At 43.3% G+C, this 26210-nt stretch overlaps 1 protein-coding gene across 1 annotated transcript in view; it reads right to left on the minus strand.

Moving 5' to 3' along the window:
- Window positions 1-526: 526 nt before the first annotated feature.
- LY86 (lymphocyte antigen 86) overlaps window positions 527-26210 on the minus strand; it is a 31448-nt gene continuing 5764 nt past the window's right edge. Inside the window, exons 2-5 of the mRNA XM_007523294.3 lie at window positions 24085-24171; window positions 22690-22818; window positions 3223-3275; window positions 527-1428 (exon numbers count right to left, since the gene is read on the minus strand). Coding sequence (XP_007523356.1) covers window positions 1345-1428; window positions 3223-3275; window positions 22690-22818; window positions 24085-24171 — 353 coding nt within the window. The 3' untranslated portion in view covers window positions 527-1344. The remainder of the gene's footprint in view (window positions 1429-3222; window positions 3276-22689; window positions 22819-24084; window positions 24172-26210) is intronic.

Raw genomic sequence — 26210 nt, forward strand, 5'->3', positions numbered from 1 at the left:
TTGATGGTGATTTTGAAATAGTGACTGCTTGCCAGAGCAGGCTTCCCTGTCCTGAAGCTGATGGGCACAGGAGAGGAGGTGCTAGAATTGAGTCTTCCTGTAACCCAGATAGACTCACATGCTGATGTTTAGTTCTGGTTTCCTGGGCATATGGCCTGCTGATTTGGGTAGCTGAGTTATACACAGGCAGTCATTACTGTAACTGATATTTCTTGGGATCTGGGTTGTTTCTCTTTTTGGCTTCCTTTGTTTCTTTTTTTTTTTTGTCATCACTGCTCCAAGTTGATGTTTTCAGACAGAAAGAAACAGAGACATAGAGCAAGAAAGACACCACAGCGTGGAGACTCCCTCCAGTGTGTGTGTGTGTGTGTGTGTGTGTGTGTGTGTGTGTGTGTGTGGTGAGCTCAAACTGGCCCCCATGCTTGACAAAGCAGGTGAGCACTATCTGGGTGAGTTCTTTCTGCCTCCCCCCTCTTTTTTTTAATCTTTAAGAGTGACACGTTTAATAATGATAGTAACCTGCAAATGATAGCACAATCCATTTTCTTTTATTCACCGGACAGGAAATAGTGGGGTGTCAGTGTCTCTGGCAATAGGATGGATACCGTGTTTGTTTGCAGAGGGCATCGGACGAGCTGTTTTTGAAATGTACGTACACGTGTCTTCTGGTGTTCCTGTCATTTGTCATATTTCAGGGGATGGAAAGCTCTCTGCAGGAGCGAGTGCTGCCTGCTCTGCTCCGTGCAGTCTGCAGATGTCGAGAACAGGCCAGGCACCTAGCTGTCAGCTGTGATGCGTGAGTTGATGAGTGCACGTGAAATGACAGAGACCATAATACATTTGGTCATGTGAGAACCCAGCACTGCTCTGTGTGAATTCCTCAACCTCAAACCTCCAGAGCCAAGAGCATAGACCTCCCCAGGAAAAGAGTGCTACTTTCTGGGGTTCAGACTTTAGATGGGGGCATCCTCCTCCTGAGTTTCTTAGAATAAGACACCTATCCAGTCCCCATGCCCAGGTCTTCAGGGAGGTGACGTGACAGCACAGCATTGCACCGAGGTGCTCTGAGCCAGGGAGAACAGCCTTCCTTGTCCTGGGGAGACAACATCAGGGGAGGCTAGTGCAGGGGGTGATAGAAGGAGACACAAGGATGGATAGACCTCTCAGGTTGATTCATGGACACTAGGAGGCTTCTCCAAAGTGATACTTTTTGGAGTTCATCTGGAAGCCTGGTTTCAGTCCCTGCACCCATGGGCCAACCCGTGTCACTGGCGGCTCTCCTCACATGTCAGCTTCAGTCTGGGGCTTGGCGTGTCCATGGGACAGAGCTGTGCCTTTGAAGGCTCAGGAGCGGATGATGGTGGCGTTGGCACAAGCCAGGACAAAGCGCTTTTCATCATACAGTTCCAGCAATGCCTGGTATTCTCCCTGTGAAGGACACAGAACATGCGAGCGTGAGGAGCACACCTGGCTGAGCACACAAGTTACAATGCGCAAGGACCCAGGTTCAAGCCTCCCAGTCTCCACCTGTAGGGGCGAAAGCTTTGCGCAGTGCTGAAGCAGGGCTGCAGTGTCTCTCTGACTCTCTCCCTTTCTATCACCCCCATCCTTCTTGATTTTTGGTTGTCTCTATTCAGTGAATAAAGATAATACAATTTTTTTTAAAGCTTAAAAAATAGAAAAGAAAGTATGAGTTTTGGGCCTCAGAAGAACAGAGTACTTAGCAAGTGTCAGCCACAGGTTTGTGCAGGTCATGCTCTGAACTCTGAGGACTAAGAACTCAGAGGTCAGTCTGCTCTGTGACATTCACAGGCCCCCGGCAGAGACGGCAGCTTACATAATGCTGGCTTCTCTGCCAGGCCCCATGTCTGCCATGGGGTGCCAGGTGTGGGAGAGGACAGGGCTGGGAGGACAAGCACTGACACAGTGCTATTTAGCCTTTTGGTTTTCACTTTTGTGCCTCCAGGGTTATCACTGAGGCTCAGTGCCTGCATGACTCCACTGTTCTTGGGTTTTTTTTTTTTGTCTTTCTTTCTTTTTTATTTATTTATTTAAATATTTATTTTATTTATTTATTCCCTTTTGTTGCCCTTGTTGTTTTATTGTTGTAGTTATTATTGTTGTTGTCATTGTTGGATAGGACAGAGAGAAATGGAGAGAGGAGGGGAAGACAGACAGGAGGAGAGAAAGATAGACACCTGCAAACCTGCTTCACCGCCTGTGAAGCGACTCCCCTGCAGGTGGGGAGCCGGGGTTCGAACCGGGATCCTTATGCCGGTCCTTGTGCTTTGTGCCACCTGCGCTTAACCCGCTGCGCTACAGCCCGACTCCCATGTCTTTCTTTTTGATAGAGGGTGAATGACAGAGAAAGACAGGCATAAAGGAGTGATACCTGCGTTGCAGTCATTGACGCTGGTCTGCTGGGACCCTGATCTTTGATTGTAGAGTTGTTCAGATGGAAAAACAAGGACAGAAAAGGCATTCTGATAGCAGCTATTTAAAGAGCCCTCCCTCAGTGTGAGAACACTGCAGACTCTGTCCACAGCTAGGATGACAGGGTGGGATGGTCTCAGGCAGTCTGTGGCTGCTAGCCATCCTCAGGCAGTTAGTTCCAACTACAGGAATATCCCTATTTCTACCACTAGGATGATCTTACAAGACAGAAAGCCAGTCACATCGCATGACAGACATGTATACCCTCACCTCTCAAAGATAACCACCAGCATTCTCACAAGGCTTAGAAACAGTTTGCTTCTGATTTTTTTTGCATACTCGTGTGTTAGTTCTCTAGACTCCACATATGAATGAAACCATCTGGAAGTCGTCTTTCATCGCTTTACTTATTTCATGAAACAGAATCATCTCCCGTTCCATCCATTGTATCCCAAAAGGACATAATGTCATCCTTTTTGATTGCAGAGTAGTATTCCATGAAGTCTCTGTCCTATACCTTTTTTAGCCTGTGATCTGTTATTGAGCATTTAGGCTGCTTCTACTCTCTGGCTATTGTGAACAATGCAGTAGAACAGAAATCTCCAAATGACAGAACCAGTGCCCCAAACCTTTGTAACTACCTGCATGGGCTGCCAGTAGATTGAAAAGGGATTGCTTGGGGATGCCACAGGTGAGGGGAAAAAGTTTACACTGTTTAATGCCTCCCCTCCTTTGAGAAACTGTTCAGTACAATGCCTCCCAGAACACAAGAGAAAACCAGAACCTTACCTCAGGAACTTCAAACCCAGGATTATTCACAGGGCCGGCGTAATAAATTTGCTCTGGAAAACATGCAGAACAAAAATGACATTACTCAGTATCTCTCTCTCTTTCTCTTTTTCTTCCTCCCTCCCTCCCTCCCTCCCCTCTCTCCCCCCTCTTATTGTTTCTGGACCAACTTCCTCGAATAGTTAGAGACAGAAAGACAGAAGAACAAAGATCACAGCATCACATCTTCCCCTGGTGTGCCAGGGGAGGGATTCTAGCCTGGCACAGCCATCAGTCACTCTCCAAGGTGAACTGTCTTATCGGCCCTACTGATTCATTTAAAATAAAAAAAAAAAAACTAGTATAGTCATGGGCTCTTTGGAATATAACTAAAATAGGCCTACTAACTATCTCCAAAATGGAGACCCCCCAAATCTTCATCAGCAATATTCCAACCTTTAGGTTTATGATTAGTCAACAATTTGTTTTGCTTTATATGTTAACTCTTTTTTTCAGCCAGCAAGTTCCTGATGCTAACATAGTGCCAGCAGGACTTCTCTGGGCAGATGACCCCAGCAATGTGTCCTGGAGCCCCACTTCGCTAGAACCCCACCTTACTAGGGAAAGAGAGAGGCAGATTGGGAGTATGGATCGACCTGTCCAGGCCCATGCTCAGCGGGGAAGCAATTATAGAAGCCAGACCTTCCACCTTCTGCACCCCAGAATGTCCCTTGGTCCATGCTACCAGCAGGATAAAGAATAGGAAAACTACCAGGAGAGGGGATGGGATACAGAGTTCTGGTGGTGGGAATTGTGTTTTGTCAGTTTCCTTTTTATAAATAAAAGAAAAAAGAAAAAAGAATATACAAAAATAATTGCTCATAAATGAACAAAAATTTGGGAAGTTTTGACACCTTCTGCCAGAGAACATTCTTCATTGGCTATTGTCATAAAGGAATTTGAAAGTCTGAAATCCCCTTGTCCAATAAATATCAACATTGGATTGTTCAGTTGTGGCATCTTATCTTATGGGTTTTGTCAGTGTTTCCTTTTTATAAATAAAAATTAAAATAGGGAGCCAAGGATATGGCTCAGTTGGTAGAATACATGTGCTAGGTTTGAGCCCCTGCATTGTATGAGAACAGAGGAAGGTCTGCAGAGAGTTCAGGGGACAGTGGGCGGGGCTTGACAATGAAAGCAGCAAGAGCTGGTGCCCAGACTCTGTTAGCACTAAGCTTGGGCTCCACAGCCTTCAAGATTCCTTCCAGTTGAGAACATTCTTGGATATTGTGATTTAATCAACATGACATATCCTTCAAGTCTTACAGCATGTTTTCATTCCAGTAGAATATTCCAGTAGAATATCTTGTCTACAGAAGGCCTGAACGTTATTATTTGGATAGTTGCATTATTATTGACTGAACGTGAAAGAGAGTAACTACTGAAAGCTTACCTGGGAGGGCCAGGGAACCAATAGGAACCAGCACTGATAACTTTTTATTTTAAAATTATTTATCTTAACAAGATATACAGAAATCTACACACACACACACACACACACACACACACACACACACAACACACACACACACACACATACAGAGAGAGAGAGAGAGAGAGAGAGAGAGAGAGAGAAATCAGAGCACCTCTCAGCTCAGACTTATTGTGGTGCCATGGATTGTACCTAGGGCTTAGGAAGCCCAAGTGTTAAAGTCTTTTGCATAATTGTTATGCTGTCTCCTCTGCCCTTGATAATTTTTTGGCCAAACTAAAATACATACTATTCAAAAAAAAATGAAGGACATTCAGAAGTAGTATGTGTATGTGTGTATGTGTAATGGTGTATGTGTGACTTGGAAAGGAAGAGAAAGGGGAGCATTGGAAAAAAAAGGGCAAATATATAAAATATAGACAGATAGTTATAGAAATAATAGTCAACCCATATAGGTACTTCCCGGGCCTACTTTTTAAAATTTTGGTTTTGGTTTTGAATATATAAATGGGCACCATTCTTTGAAAATCTTTTGAGCAAGATTGCATTTTTGTCATGTTTACTTAGTGTCCCAAGATTTGTAAATCCTGTTCTTTGCAGGAGTCGGGCTGTAGCACAGCAGGTTAAGTGCACGTGACACAAAGCTCAAGGACTGGTGTTAAGGATCCCGGTTCGAGCCCCCAGCTGCCCACCTGCAGTGGAGATGCTTCACAGGCTGTGAATCAGGTCTACAGGTGTCTTTCTCTTCCCCTCTCTGTCTTCCCCTCCTCTCTCCATTTCTCTCTGTCCTAGCCAACAATGACGACATCAATAACAACAATAATAATAACTACAACAACAATAAAGACAAGGGCAACAGAAGGGGAAAAAAATCCTGTTCTTTGCTACCATTCTTTCCTGGGTTAGGTATCCTATTAAACCAACTCTTTTTTAAAAAAAATATTTTACAGTTTCAAGCAGAACTTTTTGGGGGTGAGGGACATAAGTTTCCTAAGAATTGCTAAAATCACTGATGAGTCACTAAATGGGCTTTTCTTTCTCTTCTCTTTCTTCTTTCCTTTCTTCCTCCCCCTTTTTTCCTTTTTCTTTTAAGTTCAACAAAATAACATCTCAAACGAAATTCTTGTTCCTCTCCCTTCCCAGGTCCTCTCCCATTCTGAGATTCCTTTAATTAGCACTCTAACACCTCACTCCTATAAAAAGAACCTCTTATTTTAAAACTCATTTCTCCCTTCCCTTCATTGGAAATCTTCACCAGTTTTCAATGTGGAGCTGATTAAAGAAATTCACCCCTCCCTCCTCCCTCTGCTCTGAACTCATTTCTACAAATCACTTTTTTTTTTTTATTCCTTGCCCTTCATGTCTTTTTATAGAGGAAATTTTATTTCTTTCCTTATTTATTTATTGTACCTTCCAGAGGACTTTTCAGCTCTAAATTATTATTATTGCCTTTTAATTTTTATTAGTGAATTAATAATGATTAACAAGGTTGTAAGGTAACAGGGGTACAATCCCATCCTGTTCCCACCACTAGAACTCCCTGTCCCATCCCCTCCATTATGACAGTGCTGGGATTGGGGCCTGGTGGCCTCACCCAGTAGTGTGTTTCCACAGTGATTATGTTATCTCCATGGTCCAAGAAGAAACTGACTGTTAAAAAGTGTGAAAGTAAAACTCCCCTGAGGGGAGTCTGTGGGGAGTGTGTCCTTCCTTGTGTCTTCTGAGGGAGGTGGTGGCATGGATGGTGGCACTGAGGTTGAGAGGTGCATTCTGGGAGCACTTTCCCTGTTTCCTTACCCCAGCTGGTGTCTTACTCATACTCGCTCCACCTCCTACACTGATTACAAAAGTGCCATTGACACTTAAGCATTGCAGGGATACTAGGTGCTGTGAGAACACTTAGATCTGTCAGAAACAGGTCTGTTAGTCTATTTGGTGGGAGGTGGGAGGGCAGAAGAGAATCTGGAGAGATTCAGTGAGTGGAGTATGTGCCTTGCCATACACACAGCCCAGAATTGAGCCCCAGCACCACACGGGAGGTGTTGTGACACTGGAGAAAGCTCTAATGCTGTGGTCTCTCTCTCTCTCTCTCTTCCTCTGTAAACAAAAGAGTGTCCCTACTCTATCCCACTAGGGAAAGAGAGAAACAGGCTGGGGGTATAATGTCTATGTCCAGCGGAGAAGCAATTATAGAAGCCAGACCTTCATCTTCTGCACCCCAAAAAGAATTTTAGTTCATACTCCAAAAGTAGGGGAGACATGATAGAGGGAAGATGACCTGAGGGTTCTGAACTCCAATTCCATCAGAACCCAGAGAGAGAAGAGGAAAAAAAGGAAGGACATTCAGAAGTAGTATGTGTATGTGTGTATGTGTAATGGTGTATGTGTGACTTGGAAAGGAAGAGAAAGGGGAGCATTGGAAAAAAAATGGGCAAATATATAAAATATAGACAGATAGTTATAGAAATAATAGTCAACCCATATAGTCAGCCTTGGGAGGACTGCCATACCTTCTGTGAAGGGAGTGGGATACAGAACTCTTTTGGTGGGGACAGTGCAGAATTATACCCCTGTTGTCTTGTAGTTATGTAAATCAATATTAAATCACTAATAAAATAAAAATAAAATAAAAGTGAAAATAATTTAAAAAGTGGTTCTGGAGTTGTGAAATCATATGTAAGCAAGGCTCTGTCTATGCAGAAATTATTAAAATAAACAAATGTATATTTAGGACAAAGAGTTTTTGAAAAACTATTCAGGTAACCCATCTGAAAAGAAATGAGTCCATTTTTAACCTGATGGCCCAATGGGGAGGCCTTGTATGCTCGTCAGGATGACCTCAGTCATATGCTGATTATGTGCATAACCCAACACAGATGCCCAACAAGAGATGAGGGGCAGATGAGGTGTGGTGTACACCACGGAATACAAGGTTAAATGCACATAGTACTAATTGCATCTAGTATTAAGTGCAAGTGTTGGGACTATGTGTAAGCTTGATAGAGCTTAGGGAGAACTACCCCCATCCTTGGATGGAGGTTTGAGAAGATACCCTCTTGGTAAGTCTCTCTCAATTGAGGTGAGCAAAAGGGGGGAAACTCAGACTTAGTTCTTTCCTTCTCGACTCTCAGGCCCATAGAAACCCCAGTACTTCTTCCTATTAACTTCAGCCCACATGGCTGCAGATTCACTTATTCAAAGTCACCTTCTGATCACAGAAGAACACACCTTATCACACACTCCATCATACACCTCAGACCTCAGACAAGAGAAATTCCAAACTATATGGCCTTTTGATATCCATCTTCTCTCTGTCTCACCCTACTGGTTTAACCCCTATGCTTCTCTCAAATACCTTTGGATAATTAAGTTGCTTGCGTCATGGAGAATAACTGTCTTGTATCTCAACAATTCCAGCCCCCTATGCCATAAGGGCAAGTTGAAACCTGTAATTTCTGACATATTTCAATAATAATTCCCTTTGTTTGGTTTTCTATTTAACTCATGTCCACCTGCTAATAAACGAGTTCTGAGCACGCTGAAGGGCTCCCTGATGTTGTTACTCTAGAAAGAACTGGTCTGTTACCTTTCCCCTGGAGATCACCCCGCCAAAGACCTGACATGCAAGGATCCTTGCAGGGATCCAGGTTTAAGCTCCTGGCTCCCCACCTTTGGGGGGGACACTTCACAAGTGGTGAAGCAGATATGCAGGTGTTTCTTTCTCTCCTCCAATCTATCTCCCCCTCCTTTCTCAATATCTCTTTGTCCTAGCCAATAAAATGGAAAAAGTGGCTGCCAGAAGCAGTGGATTCATAGTGCTGGCAGCAATAACCATGGAGGCAAAAACAAACAAACAAACAAACAAACAAACACCATTGTGAAATGTGCCAAGTAAAGGCAGCCTTCCCACTCTTTCCTGATCTAGCTATGGAAACTGTAGTCACATTGGACATGGGTCATGAGGGAATACATAAAAAAGGCTGGAGAGGCAAATAATTCAAGTTCTTTTTCTCTTTTTTATTTGATAAGACAAAGAGAAATTGAAGAGATGAAGAGATAGAGAGGGAGAGAGACAGAGAGACACCGGCAATATTTGCTTTACCAATCCCGACGCTTCATCCCTGAAGGTGGGGAGCAGGGAATCAAACTCAGGTCCTTGTGTACTTAATCAGGTGCACTACCACCCAGTCCCCAGGGCATTCATTTAATAGTAAATATTTTAACCCAGATAGTAAAGCCATTACCATCTTGGTATGTATAACCAAGATAAAAAGTACTAGGCAGTTATTTTACATTCCTTACACCTCCCTCCCACCCTCCACCCACCGGCAGTCCTTAAAACTCAGTGGACATTCTCTGCTCAGAGCACACTCGTTTAGGGTGCCCTGTGGCTGTTACCCCAGTCAGTGCCAGTTATGAAGCTAACAATAGGGAATCGAAGCTCAGAAGGTAAAATGACTTGTTTTCCCACTTTATTTCTCCTGCATGACCTTCCTTTTGTCTTTGCCACCCAGGCTACCCCTGAGAGATTTAATAACTTCTGGTAATAAGAAAGGAAGGAGAATTTCAGCCCCACTCCTCACTCCCCTTTGAACCTATTTCTGGGTTTCTATGGACAAACACTTAATATCGCTTTCAAAATACAACTTGTGAATTGGGTGTGCTGATTGGATTCCCAGAAATGGAAATGAAGCAGACGGGGATGGGAGGAAAGAAAGCAGAAGAAATTGGATTGATCTCGAGAACCCTGCAGCAGCGGCTGCCACTGGAAAGTGGAAGGAAATTGGAAATGAGGAAATAGACATGGCAGAGGGCAGCCTTTCTCAGATTGGGGGCCTCTGGGGTGCAGGCACATCAGAGCTTTAGGGATGTTTGTTAAAATGAAAATACCAGCAACCGAAGCAACAGAGCCCTCAAGTGGGCCATGAGAGCTTCTTGTAATGATGAATTCTTAATGTCCTCCCTAGGTGATTATTTCCTAAAAGTATGTGGGTCACTCAGCTGGAGGAATGGACATTCCACTGCAGACTAACATTTTGAATGTCCTGTCCTAGAATAATGAATGAATCCTGGTTTTCCACTGTCTAAAACAAAGGACTGACAGAAGCCAACACGTGACTGACTTTGACACAAGGACTTGAATTTGAGGACTGAAGAAAGTTCCAAACCACTGTGGGTTTTCATAAGAGGCAACCAACTTCCTTTTTTTTTTGTCTTAACGCACTGGCAAAAAAGAAAAAAAAAATCCCTTTCTACTTGATTGATGCTAGTTCCTTCTTCAGTGACTTTGTCTACTTCTTCCTCTACTACTACTACTTCCCCTGCTTCTTCTTCCTTCTTCTTCTCTCTCCTTCTCCCTTTCCTCCTCTTCCTTTTTCTCCTCCTTATTCTCCCTCTCCATTTCCTCCTCCTCCTTTTTCTCCTTCTTCTCCCTCTTCCTTTCCTCCTTCTCCTCCTTTTTCTCCTTCTCCTTCTTCTCCCTCTCCCTTTCCTCCTTTTCCTTCTCCTCATACTCCTCCTTCTTTTTCTCCATCTCTTTCTCCCTCTCCTTCTTCTTCTTAGAATGGAAAACCTATTATTGTTTATTATTTATTGAGTGCTTAATGGATGACACTACAGTCATTGTCACATATCCATATCCCATATCCCAATGATAACATGTCTACAAGACACTTTCGCCCCCAACCCTGGGCCCCTCTCTACCATATTGCACCAGGACCTCAAAGTCCTCCGACCTCCTCCCTCCCCTCCACAGAGTCCCCTGCTTTAGGGCAATATAGCAAATGCATCCAAGTTTCATTTTGTTTTCCCTTTCTGCCTTACTTCTTAAGTGAGTGAGATGAAAGTTTCTTTCATTCCTTAAGCACAAAAGAAGTTGACATATTTGATATATTATCACAATGATTTACATTTAATTATTTTCAGTACATCACAAAGCCTTAAAATTAAGTATCTTGGGGGGCCAGGCAGATGTGACCTGGTTAAGCACACACATTATAGGAAGCAAGAGCCTTGGTTCAAGCCTTAGGTCTCAACCTTCAGGGGAGACCTTAAAAGAGGAAGCTTCGTGAGAGTTGAAGCCCTGCTGCAGGTGTCTCTTCCTCCCTACCTCCCTCTTACCCTCAATTTCTCTTTCTCTCTCCAAAAAAAAATACAAATATTCTTAAAAGAAAATAGACATTAATCTTTAAAAAAATAGATCTCATCACTGGTCACATCCATTGGATACATAATCATAAAGCCTTCAGTGGACTTCTTCAGGACCATAGCCTCACTGTGGACTAGAAATGGGAGGGACTGACCCCCTCTAACCAGTTCCAGAGTGATAGCTGTCTGCCCATGTGATCACAAACCACTGTTTCTATAGATTCTCCAGCACGGCCCAGTAATCACCAGTAGGATAATACCCTCAGTTTCTTGAAATCTGCAGAAGAAGAATCAAACGTGAGGGGAAGGAAGGCTGAAGACTGAGAAGGTGGTGTTTCCTGTCCCGGGCTTCCTGAGAGACCCCCAAGGGGCTGTCTTCCCACAGGGGCCAAGGTCATGGAGACCCCACTGGGCTGGCTTCTGGGGTCTGCAGCTTGGACCAGACTCTTGTCCCTGCTGCCACTGAGAAACAAGGTCTCTAACTCATCATCCTGGGAGCTTGTCCTGCTTTGCTAGACCTGTTTTCATGGCAGACTTTCTGTCAGGGATTGGTGACTTGAGGTTTTGAGAGCTCCTGTTTGAGGAACCCCTCCATTTTACTCCATTTTACATGTGCTTCCCCCATGCTAAGCTTTTTGTCCAGGCTCTGTGCTTACGATTCCATTTCATCCTGACAATGCTCCCATTTTTCTTACCATACAGATGCAAAAACAGAGGCTGGGAGGGATGAAGTAACTTGCCTGCAGTGACAGCTGAAAAAACTGCAGGGGAGGCCCAGCTGTGTAGGCTGAGCTTGGTTTATTATGCTCCAGTGTATAAGCCATCTTTTTTTCCTTATTAAAATCAAAGGTGAATAAGCCAGCCAGTGGGACAGAAGTAATCCCAAGAGCAGGTGGAGGTTAAAATGGAGGCTGCCAGTGGAGCTACTCATGCTTATCCTCTCAGAGCAGAAGGCATGGCTGTGCTCCTAGGATCTGCTTGTGCTGCAGTGTGTGCAGGCAACCGAAGACAGCTGGAAGGTGGGGGCCATGGTGGGGACATGTGGCAGTGGGTGTGCTTGCTGGAGAGATGAATGGGAAGGGGGTTCTTTAAGGTATCCCTCTCCCAGAAGACAGCTTTGTCTCATGTCTTCCTACAAGTGGGCAAAGTGTGAGAAATTTTTGCAGATAATATTTATGGAAATGTCACCATAACTAGGCAATTACCAAATTCTCTCCACCTCACATAAAAGGACAGAATTTGGTGCAATCTGGAACCTTCCTACTTATGAACCACAGAATGCAAGCCCAGACATATAAGGATGCAGAGGTTACACAGGCTCCTATGCTGAATATGGGCCCCAGATCAAATCGATGGGGTTTACAGTTTACATGTTGGGGTGCCACATTGGGCGCCAGATGTTGGATGCCCCATATTGGGTGTCAGATGTCGGGGTTCATTGGAGGGGAACAAGGCAGGAGTGTGCTTGATAAAGGGGTCTTCCAGCATACCGTGGCAGTGGACAATACACAAACCTTTTTAGGGTCCTGTTGTGGGGAATGGAACAACTTTATTGATGCAGTTACAAATTTATAAAGGTGTAGCTGTGCCGGGGAAGTAGCCGGCTGGCCAATGAGGTCAATATCTCCTCATAAGGGAAAAGAGAACAAGGAAATGAGAGGGTATGGATGATGATGCAGGAATGGGGAAATAGAAATATAAGGAAGGCGAAGCCCACCAGAAGGGGGGAGAGGTGGGTGATGCAGTGAGGCTGTTAGGAAGGTTGGAATTCCCCCGCATACTCTGGCCACATCTCACTTGACCGCAAGGCTGGCATGCTAAGGGGAGACTGATAGATGAGCTTCTGGGGGTGGGAGTGTAAGCCATCCATGCTCAAACACACATCAGAACCACATAAACGATTTTCCCATATTTGGGAGCTACTCTCTTCCCTGATGCAGCTTTCTAGCCACTTTTCCAGCTATGACATCATCTCCCAGACAATAACTTGGGTCCACCTGCATGTTAGCTGTCAGGCTCAGGCAAAAAAATAGTAAAGTCATGGGCCCCTTGAAATAGATAATACCTAAAATAGGCCTATGAGCTTTTTCCAAAACAGAGACCCCAAATCTTTATCTGCAATATTCCAGCTTTTAGGTTCATGATTAGTCAACAATTTGTTTGGTTTGATATCTTAATTATTTTTCAGCCACCAGGTTCCAGATGCTACCATGATGCCAACCTGACTTCCCTGGGCAGACAACCTCACCAATGTGTCCTGGAGCTCCAATTCCCCAGAACTCTGGCCATTAGGGAAAGAGAGAGACAGGCTGGGTGTATGGACTGACTTGTCAATGCCCATGTTCATCAGGGAAGCAGTTACAGAAGCCAGACCTTCCATTTTATGCACCCCATAATGATGCTGGGTCCGTACTTCCAGAGGGATAAAGAATAGAAAAGCTTTCAAGGGAGAGGTTTGGATATGGAGTTCTGGTGGTGGGAACTGTGTGTAACTGTACCCCTTTTATCCCATGGTCTTGTCAATATTTTCACTTTATAAATAAAAATCACACACACACACACACACACACACACACACACACACACACACACACACACACACATACACACACACACACATATATTAGAAAGACAGAAATGAGAACTAGGGCCAGAAAATCTGGATGTGGCAATCTGATTTTCTAATCTTCATAGGACTGGTCCCCTACGCCTACACTGAACTTCTCTGTTCCAGTCTCTTGGAAACAGAGCTGGCAGTCAGCTGAGGTAAAGAACAAACACCTCATCACAGACCCCTGTAAGTGTCAACCCGGCTTTGACCTAGCACGTTATGATTGGGCCCTCCTCAATCGCTATCGAACAGGCCATGGCCGGTGCGCCGCTATGTTCCATGGCTGGGGAGCCAGAGACGACCCGAACTGCCCCTGCGGCTCCAGACAGACTATGACCCACATAGTCAACGACTGCCACCTCTCCAGATTCAAAGGAGGTCTCGAAACTTTACATCAGGCTCAACCTGACGCTGTTGACTGGCTACGGAAGAAGGGCAAACGCTAGAAGAAAAATAGGACTGTGGAGACTTTTGAAACCCTTGACACTGTGAAGAACTAGAAAGAATTTGGGACAGGTGCAGATGATGAGTCCAGGGAAGCTCTGCAAGTAATAATCAAAGAGGTGTGAGGATGCATGAACCATCTTGCATTAGAGAGGGCTGGTCACCAGCCAACACACCGGGCACTGTGCTGTCACTTTTGTCACACTTGTGCAGTAAAATCAATGAGTATCCCAGCAGCATCCCAGGACTGTGACCAAGGATAGGACTACCTGTGGGCAGCATGGTGCCAGATTCTCCACATGGCTCTCAGGAGATCTTCTCTGCTGAACAGAGAAATTCACCTAATTATGATATATTCCCCACATTAGACAAACATGGAAAGTTGGAAAAATTCATATTTTCACAAAAGATAAACCAGAGAGCAATTATTTTCTCCCCTGAAAAATGCTTTTGCTGGCTTGGGCATCACTGTAATATTTCATTTAATCAGAAGTTTTCCAAATGTCTTTAGGAGTAAGCTCACCACACACACACACACACACACACACACACACACACACACACACACACACACACACACACCTTATTTACCCAACTCACTCCTCTAGCTTAATTTCAGTAGGTTTTCTTAAGAGGTTAGGTATAAGTGATATAGCCACTGTTAAACCAGAAAACAAGAAATCATTCTGTAAGCTAACTTCTTATGTGGTGCTATGAATCCCCTGGCCCCTGTTGAACTCTTCTGGTCAGGGCACAGAGGTTCAGTCAGAAACTGCTTGACCAGTGATTTGTCTTTAAGAAGGAAAATAATGTGTTATTCTGCTTCCTTTATGACCTTAACATGGTTTTTGTCCAAATCTTTAGGTTCACTTCTGGTTGAGAATCTTATGTCTATGTAGCCCTCAGCAACATGTTCTAGACATCTGAGACACTGGGCTGTTCTTTTGAATAACACTTCTCCCCCCTCCCCATCTCTATTATTTATTTGGTGGCTTTGTTCATGTTGCTGGCTAAGAACCTGTGTTAATAACAACATTAACTTGGGTCCACCTGTATCAGAGGTCAGGCTCAGGAAAATAACTAGTATAATCACAGGCCCTTTGGAATATAACTAAAATAGGCCTACTAGCTATCTTCAAAACAGAGACATCAAATCTTCATCAGCAATATTCCAGTCTTTAGATTTATGATTAGTCAGCAATTTTCTTGGCTTTATATATTAACTCTTTTTAAAATTTTACTTTATTTATAAAAATGAAATGCTGACAAAACCATAGGATAAGAGGGGTACAACTCCACACAATTCCCACCACTAGAACTCTGAATCTCATCCCCTCTCTTGATAGCTATCCTAGTCTTTAATACTCTGGGAGTATGGACCCAAGGTCATTGTGGGATGCAGAAGGTGGAAGGTCTGGCTTCTATAATTGCTTCCCTGCTGAACATGGGCGTTGACAGGTCGATCCTTTTCAGCCACCAGATTCCAGATGCTACCATGATGCCAACTGGACTTCCCTGGGCAGACACCCCCACCAATGTGTCCTGGAGCTCCAATTCCCCAGAGCCTCACCCCACTAGGGAAAGAGAGAGGCAGGCTGGGAGTATGGATTAACCTGTCAATGCCCATGTTCAGTGGGGAAGCAATTACAGAAGCCAGACCCCATAATGACCCTGCGTCCATACTCCCAGAGCGTTAAAGACTAGGAAAACTATTAAGGGAGAGGATTGGATACGGAGCTCTGGTGGTGGGAACTGTGTGGAGTTGTACCCCTTTTATCCTATGGTTTTGTCAGTGTTTCCTTTTTCTGAATAAAAATTAAAAAGAAAGTGAACCTGTGTTCAGTTTCTGGAGATAGTTTTGCTTGATTCCAAAGGCTTCAGCTTTAATTTCTAGCATCCTCTTATGCCAGAGCTGATCAGTTCTCTGGTTTCCTTCTCCCCATGATAAATAAACTTTCTGAAAAGAGAGTCTGCAATCTGATTTCTCCCACAGTCATTCCCAGACTTGAGAGGGCAACAGATCCTCCTAGAATAATACAGATAGCTATGATTGTTGGGCCACCCTCTCCCACCACACAGAGACATATTTAGAGTTTGAAGACTCTTGAGCAAAGAATGGATTTCTGTGTTTGTTTTCAAATAATAGAAAGGCATCAAAATAAGAGATCTATTTCACAACACAGAAAAATGATCTAAAAATTAAATCTCAAGTGTCCAAAAATAAAGTTCTGGCACATTCACACAGCCATACCCACACTTGTCCATGTTGTTTAGAATCTTCCTCCCCACAACCTCATAGTTGGAAACTTGCAAGAAGACAGAATGGTTCTCAGCCTCTAAATTATTTATTGCCTTGCCCTATATAGAAAGAAATTTGCTGACATGATATTGAAAGGAATGGTTAAAATACAGAGTTCTTAGTTCAGAGTCCAAGGTTTCTAATTCAGTAAGTCTGGAGAGCAACCAAAATTGTGCATTCCCAATAATTTCTTAGATGGGGCTGATGTGGTTTCACTGGACACCAACCACTATGTCTTAGATAATGGCTGGTTATATCCCAGTGATTGCTGCATGCTATAATTTAGTTGTAACTTTCAGTTGCTTTTTTTTCTAGGACAAGTGGAGGGTTGAAATCAGCTTGACTTCTTCTGTGACAGATATTTCATTTCATTTTATTTTGTTTTGTTTTCGTATGCAAACAGGATATGCACTAGATAGATTTAGAATAAGTCTCCACAGCCTGATTCCTGGGAGAGAAATCCAGCTCCCTTTTCCTTCCTTTGTGACCTCTGATTAGGTATAACCTCCCAGGCCTCAGTGCCCTCCTCTGATCATGGAGGTGAACAACAATAGTTTCTGTACTTCAAAACAGTAAATGAGTGAATAGAGTGGAGATTCTGGAAAGTTTCTGCCATATACACTAGGAATACAATAATGCTAGTTGTCATGGCCAGTGTCTTTCTTACCTGAGCCCTGAAATCACCTGACTTGGGTATTCCTATTGTAAAAGATTCCAATTTAATTATTCTAGATTGTAGGGTGTTGAGAGCTTCCAATTTTCTTATAATATATTTTATTGCTTTATTAGATAGAGAAAGAGAGAAGTTGAGGAGGAAGGGAGAGATCAAGAGGGAGAGAAAAAGATATGCCTACAACACTGCTTTACTGCTCCAGAAGCTTTCACCCTGCAGGTAATTTCTGGAAGCTTGAACCCAGGTCCTTTAGCATTATAAAATGTAAGTTTTAATGGGTGTGCCACCACCTGGCCAAATCCTTTAAATTTTAAAAATTATAATGCAAAACATTCCAATAGAATGATAATGCATGCATAACTTAATCTCTTTTAGTTACATATAAGAATAGGAAATTAATTTTAACATATTAATATTCTTTGCTACAGATACATACTAAATAATTCATAATATATTTTGTTTGACTCTGTATATGCAAACTACTATTACTTTCAACAATCAATACAAAAACAATTGAGATATTTTACTTTCTCTTGTATATTACATTTTAAAAATCAAGTCTGCATTCTACACTCATAACAAATATGAGATTTCCTACATTTCAGCAGCTGTGTGGCCATTTGTGACTTGTGGCCCACATTTGCAACAACACAGGTTTATCTGTGTGTAGATAAGGGAGAAACCTTGGGTGTAAAGGCCTGACTGCCAACTGGGTTCCAGCCTTGATTTGTCTGACCATCTGGAATTCAACCACCATCATTTATTTATTTTTATTTATTTTTTTGCCTCCAGAGTTACTGTTGGGGCTCAGTGCCTGCACCATCAATCCACTGCTCCTAGAGGCCATTTTTTCCCCTCTTGTTGCCCCTGTTGTTGTAGTCCCATTGTGGCCATTATTGTTGTCGTTGATGTTGTTCATTGTTGGATAGGACAGAGAGAAATTGAGAGAATAGGGGAAGACAGAGATGGGGAGAGAAAAATAGACACCTGCAGACCTGCTTCACTACCTGTGAAGTGACTCCCTGCAGGTGGGAAGCCAGGAGCTCTAACTGGGATCCTTACGCCGGTCCTTGTGATTTGCACCACGTACACTTAACCCGCTCAGCTACTGCCCAACCCCCCACCATCATTTCTTAACTCAAGCATTAAAAGATTATATTACAACTTCCCTCCTTCTGGTTATAAATCAAGTGAGGCTAACTCATAAGAATATTAAATTTAATCATAAAAGAAATATCAAGCTAATGGAGCCAATTTGAAAGTATCAAGACCAAGGAAACAAAGACAAAGAAACAAACAGAAAACACTAGTGAATCATTGTGGGAAGTTTGTTGGGCCTTAAAGCCAGCCCCTCCCCAACCCCCCGCTCCATTGCTGACACTATGGTCTATTTACATAATCATTGTTTTGCCTGAGACCCACTCTGCCTGCAGGGTATTGGTTAATCCCACTGGTTAGAACCTTCGCAACAGCTGCTATGGAAGCTTTCTACCTTCCCAGAGTGCCTTGTTTTCTCCATCCCCTTTCCTAGCCAATCCCATTCCTGACTTGTCACTTCTGTTTTTACCCTATAAGCCTATTGCTATTCCTGGTTTTCTCTCTTTTTCTCTTCCATGTCCCAACTTGGAGAAGACCTGGAGAAGGGCTGGCATGCATAGCAGGAGGCGGCCATTTTGCTAGTTCCACATGGCCTAAACCTGCTGTGCTTATACATAACTCTGGGGTGTCTGCATCAATAAAGAATTGTATCACTATGCAGCCACGAGTTCCTTGTCTCTCTCTCTGGTGAAGCTAGCCTGGCAGAAGATCAAGCAACCAGACTCACTTTCCTGCCACTGACAGTGTGCTCTTCTGCTTAACTTCCAATTAGGCACCAGCCATCACTAATTGCATTTCTTGAGTCCTGGGAATCCCTCACATATTTTACTATTCACTGACCACACGTGTCTGCACTTACCTGTATCTTAGGAAGTTTCTGAATCAATCCTGTTTGTATTTTGTTAAAAAAAAAAAAAAGACCCTAGAGAGCAGAAGAGTCTATAGGACCAAATATCACTGTCAGTCAAGTGACAGGAACCAGTAGCACTGACAAAGCTGAAAATACAATAGGTGATCTGCATTGCTTTCTTCTCAGTGAGTCTACAGTTGATAAAGGGAGCTGTTGACAGTGAGTGGCAAAAGGAGGATGGCAATGAGAGAGGACAGGTAGACATTAGATAATCCCTTGACATTTTGTGCAGTTTCAGAGCTTTCTATGTGACTCCACATATAACTGAATAATGTGACTCTTTGAAAATGTTTAATTACTATATGGAGGAAAAGCATTCCTTCTTGCCATGACCCACTCTCATTTTAAAGATTAACTCTCATGCCTGAACTCTTAAATCCCAGGTTCAATCCCCCACACCACAAGCCAGAGCTGAGCAGTGCTCTGGTATTTCTCTCTCTCTCTCTCTGCATCTTTCTCAAAAATTAAATAAATAAAATTAAAAAAACGATTAACTCTGCCAATTGATTATACAAAGCAAAGAAGAATCCAAGAAAATAAGATTAAAATAAAGACCTGCAGTTCTACTGTTTAGATAATCATGATCAGCACCTTAGTGTGTCATATTTCAGGGCATTTTTGGTGTGTAATCTATATACCTGCTAACAAAAGCAGGATTCAATAAGAAGTACTTTTTGTAGCAAGTTTCATTGTCATTTAACACTATCTTTATGTGTATGTTTTAATGTGATTTGATAATCTACAACATGTCCAAAGGCATATCATATTTTATCTTTGTTGCTTGAACATAATCTACTTAAATAATCACTTACAGCTGGGCATGTAGATTATGTCCACTGAATTACCAATCACACCATACATGATAACGCTAAGAGAACACTGTGATCTTTTAATACAATGTGCTCTTGCCTTGGAGTGAGGTGAGGGGATTCAGAAGTAAAGGAAAGAGCATATTGGGCCTGGACCTCAGCTAGCCTGACACATTGCAAGTTTTACTGGCTTGGAGAACAGGACCAGCTGTGCAGATAGCTGAAGAAAGGTATGGTGATGCCTAGAAGTGGTATTATACCATTCAGCCACACCTGTCACCATCATGTGTCACCCTCCATGCCCCCAACTTGTTGCGTTTTCTCACTACTCTGCTAAAAAAGTATTTGGAGAGCCACAAGGGACCCTGATTGCTGGCTACTAAGTCCCCAATAGCTTGAGCCTTGCTTGCTTAACCTTTCCTTGTTCCCATTTTTCCTCACATGGATTTAATGAGTCACTTCTTTATTCATAGAACCATTGATGCAGTAGATTTGTGAGTAGGTTAAAAATAAAAATAAAAAACCCTAATAACCCAAGAAAACTTTGAGTGTCAGATTTTAGTTTCTCTGACATGCAATTTACATAATTATTTGTTCATGCAGCATTTGTGCATCAATTTTCTGATCGTTTTATACTCTGTGAAATTCCCCCAGGACCAAGCTCTTGCTTCTGTAAGTATCAACTCCAAAGGCAATAAAACAAATAAATGGCTTCTGGGTTGTCCAGCATTTGGTTGAGGCAAACACCAGCCTTTCAAGCCTCTAAACCAAATTGGATACTTCACAGTGTTGACGGAACAATAGCTCTTTTGTTCCATTAATTCTGTTAATACCATTCAAGGAGGAAAAAGCAAATAGGCTTGCATAAACCGGGAGGCCCGAGACAATTTGCTGTTTTCTGTGATTTGATGGGCTTTGTGTCTTTGTGCCATGCATAAGCATTATTAGACAGCCTCTCTGGAGGTAGACTGGTACTCTTATATTCAGTTCATAATATGTCCTTATATAAATTTGACAAAACAATGATTGCATCTTTATTCCATGCCAAGCTCTTTTTGTCAAGTCTGCAGGGACAGAAGCAATAAATATCCCTGCCTTCAAGGAGAGAGAACACACACACACACACGCACATGCACACGCACATGCACACACACACATACACACACTCTTTCTCTCTCTTTCCTCTCTTTCTCTCTCTAACTATAGATCACAATTGACAATTTTGTCTGAAATAAGGATGTGATGTTTCAAGATCACCAAGATGGAGCGATGCATTTGACTGGGGCCTTAGGAAGGTTTCTGGGAGCACTTGACTGGAAAGAGGCATGGATGGAAGACAGATGGGGAGTGGACAGTAGAGTTTAAAGGGAACTGTCCAAACAGCATCTCCTATGTGAGAACACTGTGTGTTCCTTGCAAATGCAAGTGATCTGACGTGGCTGCTGTGCTAGCAGGCAAGCATTCACCTCCTAACACATACCCAACAAAAGCTCTTCTGTGACAGGGCCACTGTGAATGAACTTAAGGTGCAGGTAGGACAAGATGTGGCAGGAGAAACATGCTAGACTCCAACTGTGCAGACTTGGGTCACTGAAGAATTTAAAACTTACTCTACAGAATGGGGAATACGGAAGGTAGGGAATGGTATGGGGTATTTAGACCTGATATCTATATTTACACCAGAGCCCAGCTCTGGTTTATGGTGGTGAGGGTGATCAAACCAGGGAACTTGGAGCCTCAGATATAAGAGTCTGTTGCAGGGGAGTCGGGCAAGGACCGATGTAAGGATCCTGGTTTGAGGCCCTGGTTCCCCACCTGCAGGGGGGGTCTCTTTACAGGCGGTGAGGCAGGTCTGCAGGTGTCTATCTTTCTCTCACCCCCCCGTCTTCCACTCCTCTCTTGATTTCTCTCTGTCCTATTCAACAACAATGACGTCAATAACAACAATAAAACAACAAGGGCAACAAAGGGGAATAAATAAATAAAGACAAAAAGAGTCTTGCAATTTCTAGAAGATTTTTTAGCCAATTATCAGCATAAAAAGTGAGTTCTCCCAAAACATTCCGTAGAGTCAGAAATCTCTAGGTGTTCTGCTAGGCATGCACACATGCACATTTGCACACGCACACACATTGGGAAGTCTGGGATGCCTTTCATGACCTTTTGTATCACCATAAGACAGAAAGACAGACAGGAAAATAATTGTGTATGAAATTTACCAGACTGCCTATTATTCACCAAGCTGGACACTTCAGGCTGGGCTCCCCCTCAAAATGTTCTTTGACATTTTATCTCCTTAGTGTATACAATCACACACAATGATATGGGATAGTTTTGCAAGTCTTTGATCATAAATATTCCTAGAAAGAAAGACCATTCCATTCAGGGTCAAGTGGTGGCACACCAGGTTAAGCCCATATGTCACAATGCACAAAGATCCAGGATCAAGCCCCCAGTGCCCACCTGCAGGGGGAAACCTTTGCTGGCGTTGAAGCAATACTGCAGGTTTCTCTCTGTCTCTCTTTCTCTCTATCTGCCCCTTCCCTCTCAATTTCTGACTGTCTCTGTCTGATTTAAGAAATTGAAGAAGAAAAAAAAAAGGCCATTCTTCATCTTCAGGTTTCCCAAAGTACAGGATAGGTAAAGGGCAGGGACTTAGTGCTGAAACAAGAAAGAATTTGGTGGACTTCCCTCAGACGGTGGGTTCTGGGGAAAAATAACAGGAAGGAGACTGGGGTGAGGGTCCTCTGGGGTCCGATACATGATGATGGGGGGGTGACCTAAGCTGAAGTGAATGTGTTTTATAAACACCTATCATGGGGAGTTGAGAAATCTCACCCACCTGTCAACATCTGTACTGTAAACCATAATAAAATGAATTTTAAGAAAGAAATTAGAAAAAGAAATGAAGGAAGGAAGGAAGCAGTGCAAAGGATAAGGGGAGAAAAAGAGCTACGAGTGTCCCCCTTGATCTGCTCAGGCCATGAGCATGAAAGGTAGCTTACCCCCTTTTCTCCTCCCGCAGAAGGAGAACTTGGGCAGATCCTCTTCACAGATAGGGTAGGAGAAATTCAGAAAAGACACACCTTTCACAAAGAGGGCCACGTCCAGAAACAACTCCTTGATGTCCTCTCCTAAAGAGGAGGAGAGGCAGTAGTGTGACTTTGTATTATCACCACACTCCAAGTTTATGACTCCTCAGGCAAACCCCACCAATTGCCAGGAGTAATTGCCAGTTCTAGGTGATGAAGCCTTTTCTCCTCTCCTTGGAGAAGAAGAATATTCTGGTAATGCTACAAGTGACAGTGGTTGCAGCCTTGGGTCTGAAATGTGCCCTTCACACAGAGCTTTCTGCTGTCCCCTGACCTCCATGATGTCCACTTGATGTGAAGCCTTGGGCTTTGGCTTCTGGAAACTTCTAGCAGTATGGCATCACTAGGACAGTGTGGAGGGTGGTGAAGCCTGCTTCCCCTCTGCTCTGCTGCTGGGCACCAATTGTAACAGTTACATGGTGCTGGGTTCTAAAGATGTTTTTCCCTTCCACCATTTTATGTTCTGTCCTCTCCTCTATCCATGTTGCCTGTCAATCTCTCTCTCTCCCTCACTCTCTCTTTCTCTTCTCTCTTCCTTTCTCTTTCTTTCTTTCTTTTATTTCTTTCTTCACTTCTTCCTAGAACATTTCTTGAGCTGCCTCTATAGAATCCAGATACTGCACAAGCATCTGGAAATACGGAGATTCATGAAAGTTCTTGGCTCTGAGAATGTTCCCTCTACTTCCCTGGAATGGGTCCACATGCTAAGTTTATAAAATCCTTCTGCTCTGGTTTTGATAAAAACTGTTTTAGAAAGAGATACTCTAGTAGCTATAGCAATATAATGACTAAGTATAAAGGCATGAGCCAATAAAAACAAACCACCAGAAAATGTTTCCTGCCTTATTGATTAGGGTGGAGGGGAAAATATTACATGTCTTTGCCTTTGTTAATGTTTGAGGACTTATATTAACTGTTTGGGAAATGAAATAAAGCAAGTGTACGATTGGTAATAGACTAGTTTGTTGCTGAGATAACTAAATTTATAGGCTCTCTCCTGAGAAGATGCCAATACTTAGACTCCAAATATTTTCTTCTTCCCCCATGGATATACTGATTCCAGGGACTTAAATCATCCAAATGAGTGCCTAGAGTCTTTGAAGTAGAAAAACACAGTCTTAAATGAGTTTTCCACTAGTAGAATATTGCCCAGACAGATACAATGGAGATGAAGACAGCTAATTGCAAGGACTGCTAGGGAACGGTGCTTACTAGCCAGCCACTGGTGTTGATGCAAGTAATGGGTGTGCGCACATGTTATGAAGAGACTTAACATGGTTTCTTTCAAGTCAATAATTTTTTACTTACTCAAAATGAGTCCAAATTTAATGCTGAGGTTTGGTTTTATTTCTTTGGAACACTGGTCGAAAGAAAAGCCAAAATCTTGAGACGGATCTGTGAAGAACAACAGATTATGTGTGACTACATTGTGGCACTCTGTGAACTCTTAGACAAACTCCATGCCAACCATAGTGTGATGTTTTTTTTTATGTGGATCACTAAAATTGATAAAAACGTCATGTCCAGTACTGTTCCTGCCGAAGTTCACGGTCTTGTCAACTGTCTCTCCCGGGCCCTTTGTTGTCAATGTTGGCCAGCGTCTTACTCTCTGAGATGGCAGGAATCCAGACTGTGAGACAAGCAGTGTTTCCATGAGAGGATTACGTCTTGACTTGTGAAAACTTCTATCCCTGCTCCAGTTCTTTTATTGAATAGTTCCTTGTATCTGCTCATTTCACATTTCACAAAGTCTGTTTTAATTACAATTAAAACAGAAAGGAATGGGGGCCAGGTAGTGGTACACCTGGTTTAAGCACACAAAGTACTATGTGAAAGGACGGGGGTTCGAGCATGCGCTCCCTACCTACAGTGGGGTTGCTTCACAAGTGGTGAAGCAGGTCTGCTGGTGTCTGTGTCTCCCCTTTTTCTCTGTCTTTTCTTGCCTGTGTCTCCTCCTCTCTGTCTCCCCTTTTTCTCTCAATTTCTGTTTTATTGAATAAAATAGGAAAAATGGCCACCCGGAGCAGTGAATACATAGGGCTAGCACCCTGATGGCACAAAACAAAACAAAACAAACAAAACACTCAGAAGGAAACAGATGCAAATATCCCAAGTGAAAGCGTGTCTTTACAGTTCCAACCTAGACCATCTAATCCTGTCCCTGTGTGTGTAATACCATTTTCTGGATGACAGATAGAGGTATCTGCCAGCTGCTCTGCTCAGTACTGTAGGGTAATCCTTCCATAGGGAACTTCTGCTCATGCCCAGATGTCCAGTGGTTCCTCTGCCTCAGCACCTGAAGGAATTCTTAGCTGGCATCACCTTCCACATGTCACATCAGGACCCCACTTGCCCTTCCCTGAGGTCAAGGGGGCTATGTCGGCACCCAGCAATGGCCAGCAGTGTTGCGGTTTCTCACATGCTTTCTACTTCCTTTTTTAAAATTATTTTTCTTTTTTCTTTTCTTTTCTTTTCTTTTCTTTTCTTTTCTTTTCTTTTCTTTTCTTCTCTTCCTTCCTTCCTTTCCTTCCTCCCTCTCTTCCTTCCTTCTTTTCCTCACTCCCTCTCTTCCTCCTTTCTTTCTCTCTCTCTCTCTCTCTCTTGTTCTTTCTTTCTCTCTCTCTTTTTTTTTTTGCCTCCAGGGTTATCAATGGGGTTTGGTGCATGCACTATGAATCCACTGCTCCTGGTGGCCATTTTTTCCATTTTTATTGTTGTTGCTGTTGTTGTTGTTGGATAGGACAGAGAGAAATGGAGAGAGGAGGGGAAGACAGAGAGGGGGAGAGAAAGACAGACACCTGCAGACCTGCTTCACCATTTGTGAAGTGACCCCCCTGTGGGTCGGGAGCCAGGGGCTTGAACCGGGATCCTTGCATCGGTCCCTGTGCTTCATACTATGCGCGCTTAACCCGGTGCACCACCTCCCAGACCCACTTTCTACTTCCTGTCGCCTTGCTCGCTTTTGGCTGGTGTGCAACTACACTCCTTTTTGGACTAAAGGTGTTTCTGTCATCAGGGGCTGTATTTGTGATGGTGGTGCTGGTGGGCTCCACCATGCAGCTGAGATGTTTCAAAGGTTCTGCCATTTAGCTTTCTGTAACTACACCCCGTGACCATGGGATTCTATGGCTTCTCACAAGCATGAAATCCCCTACCACCATATTCCTTACAATAGTTCCTGCTTGTGGTATGTGGTTGTGCTGCAGCTTGGTGAGTCCCAGCTTTGTGAAGGCTGCTTTCAGAGTCCCCCTAAATATATATTAGCCTCTAGGGTTATTTCTGGGATTTGGTGCTGACACTACAACCCACTGCTCCCAACAGCCATTTTTGTTTTTCTATTTCATCGGATAGGACAGAGAGAAAGTGAGAGGGGAATGGGAGAGAGAAGAGGAGGGAGAAAGACTTCTGCAGACTTGCTTTGGCCATTTGTGAAG

This window comes from Erinaceus europaeus, chromosome 4, assembly GCF_950295315.1.
Source record: "Erinaceus europaeus chromosome 4, mEriEur2.1, whole genome shotgun sequence".
NCBI lineage: Eukaryota > Metazoa > Chordata > Mammalia > Eulipotyphla > Erinaceidae > Erinaceus > Erinaceus europaeus.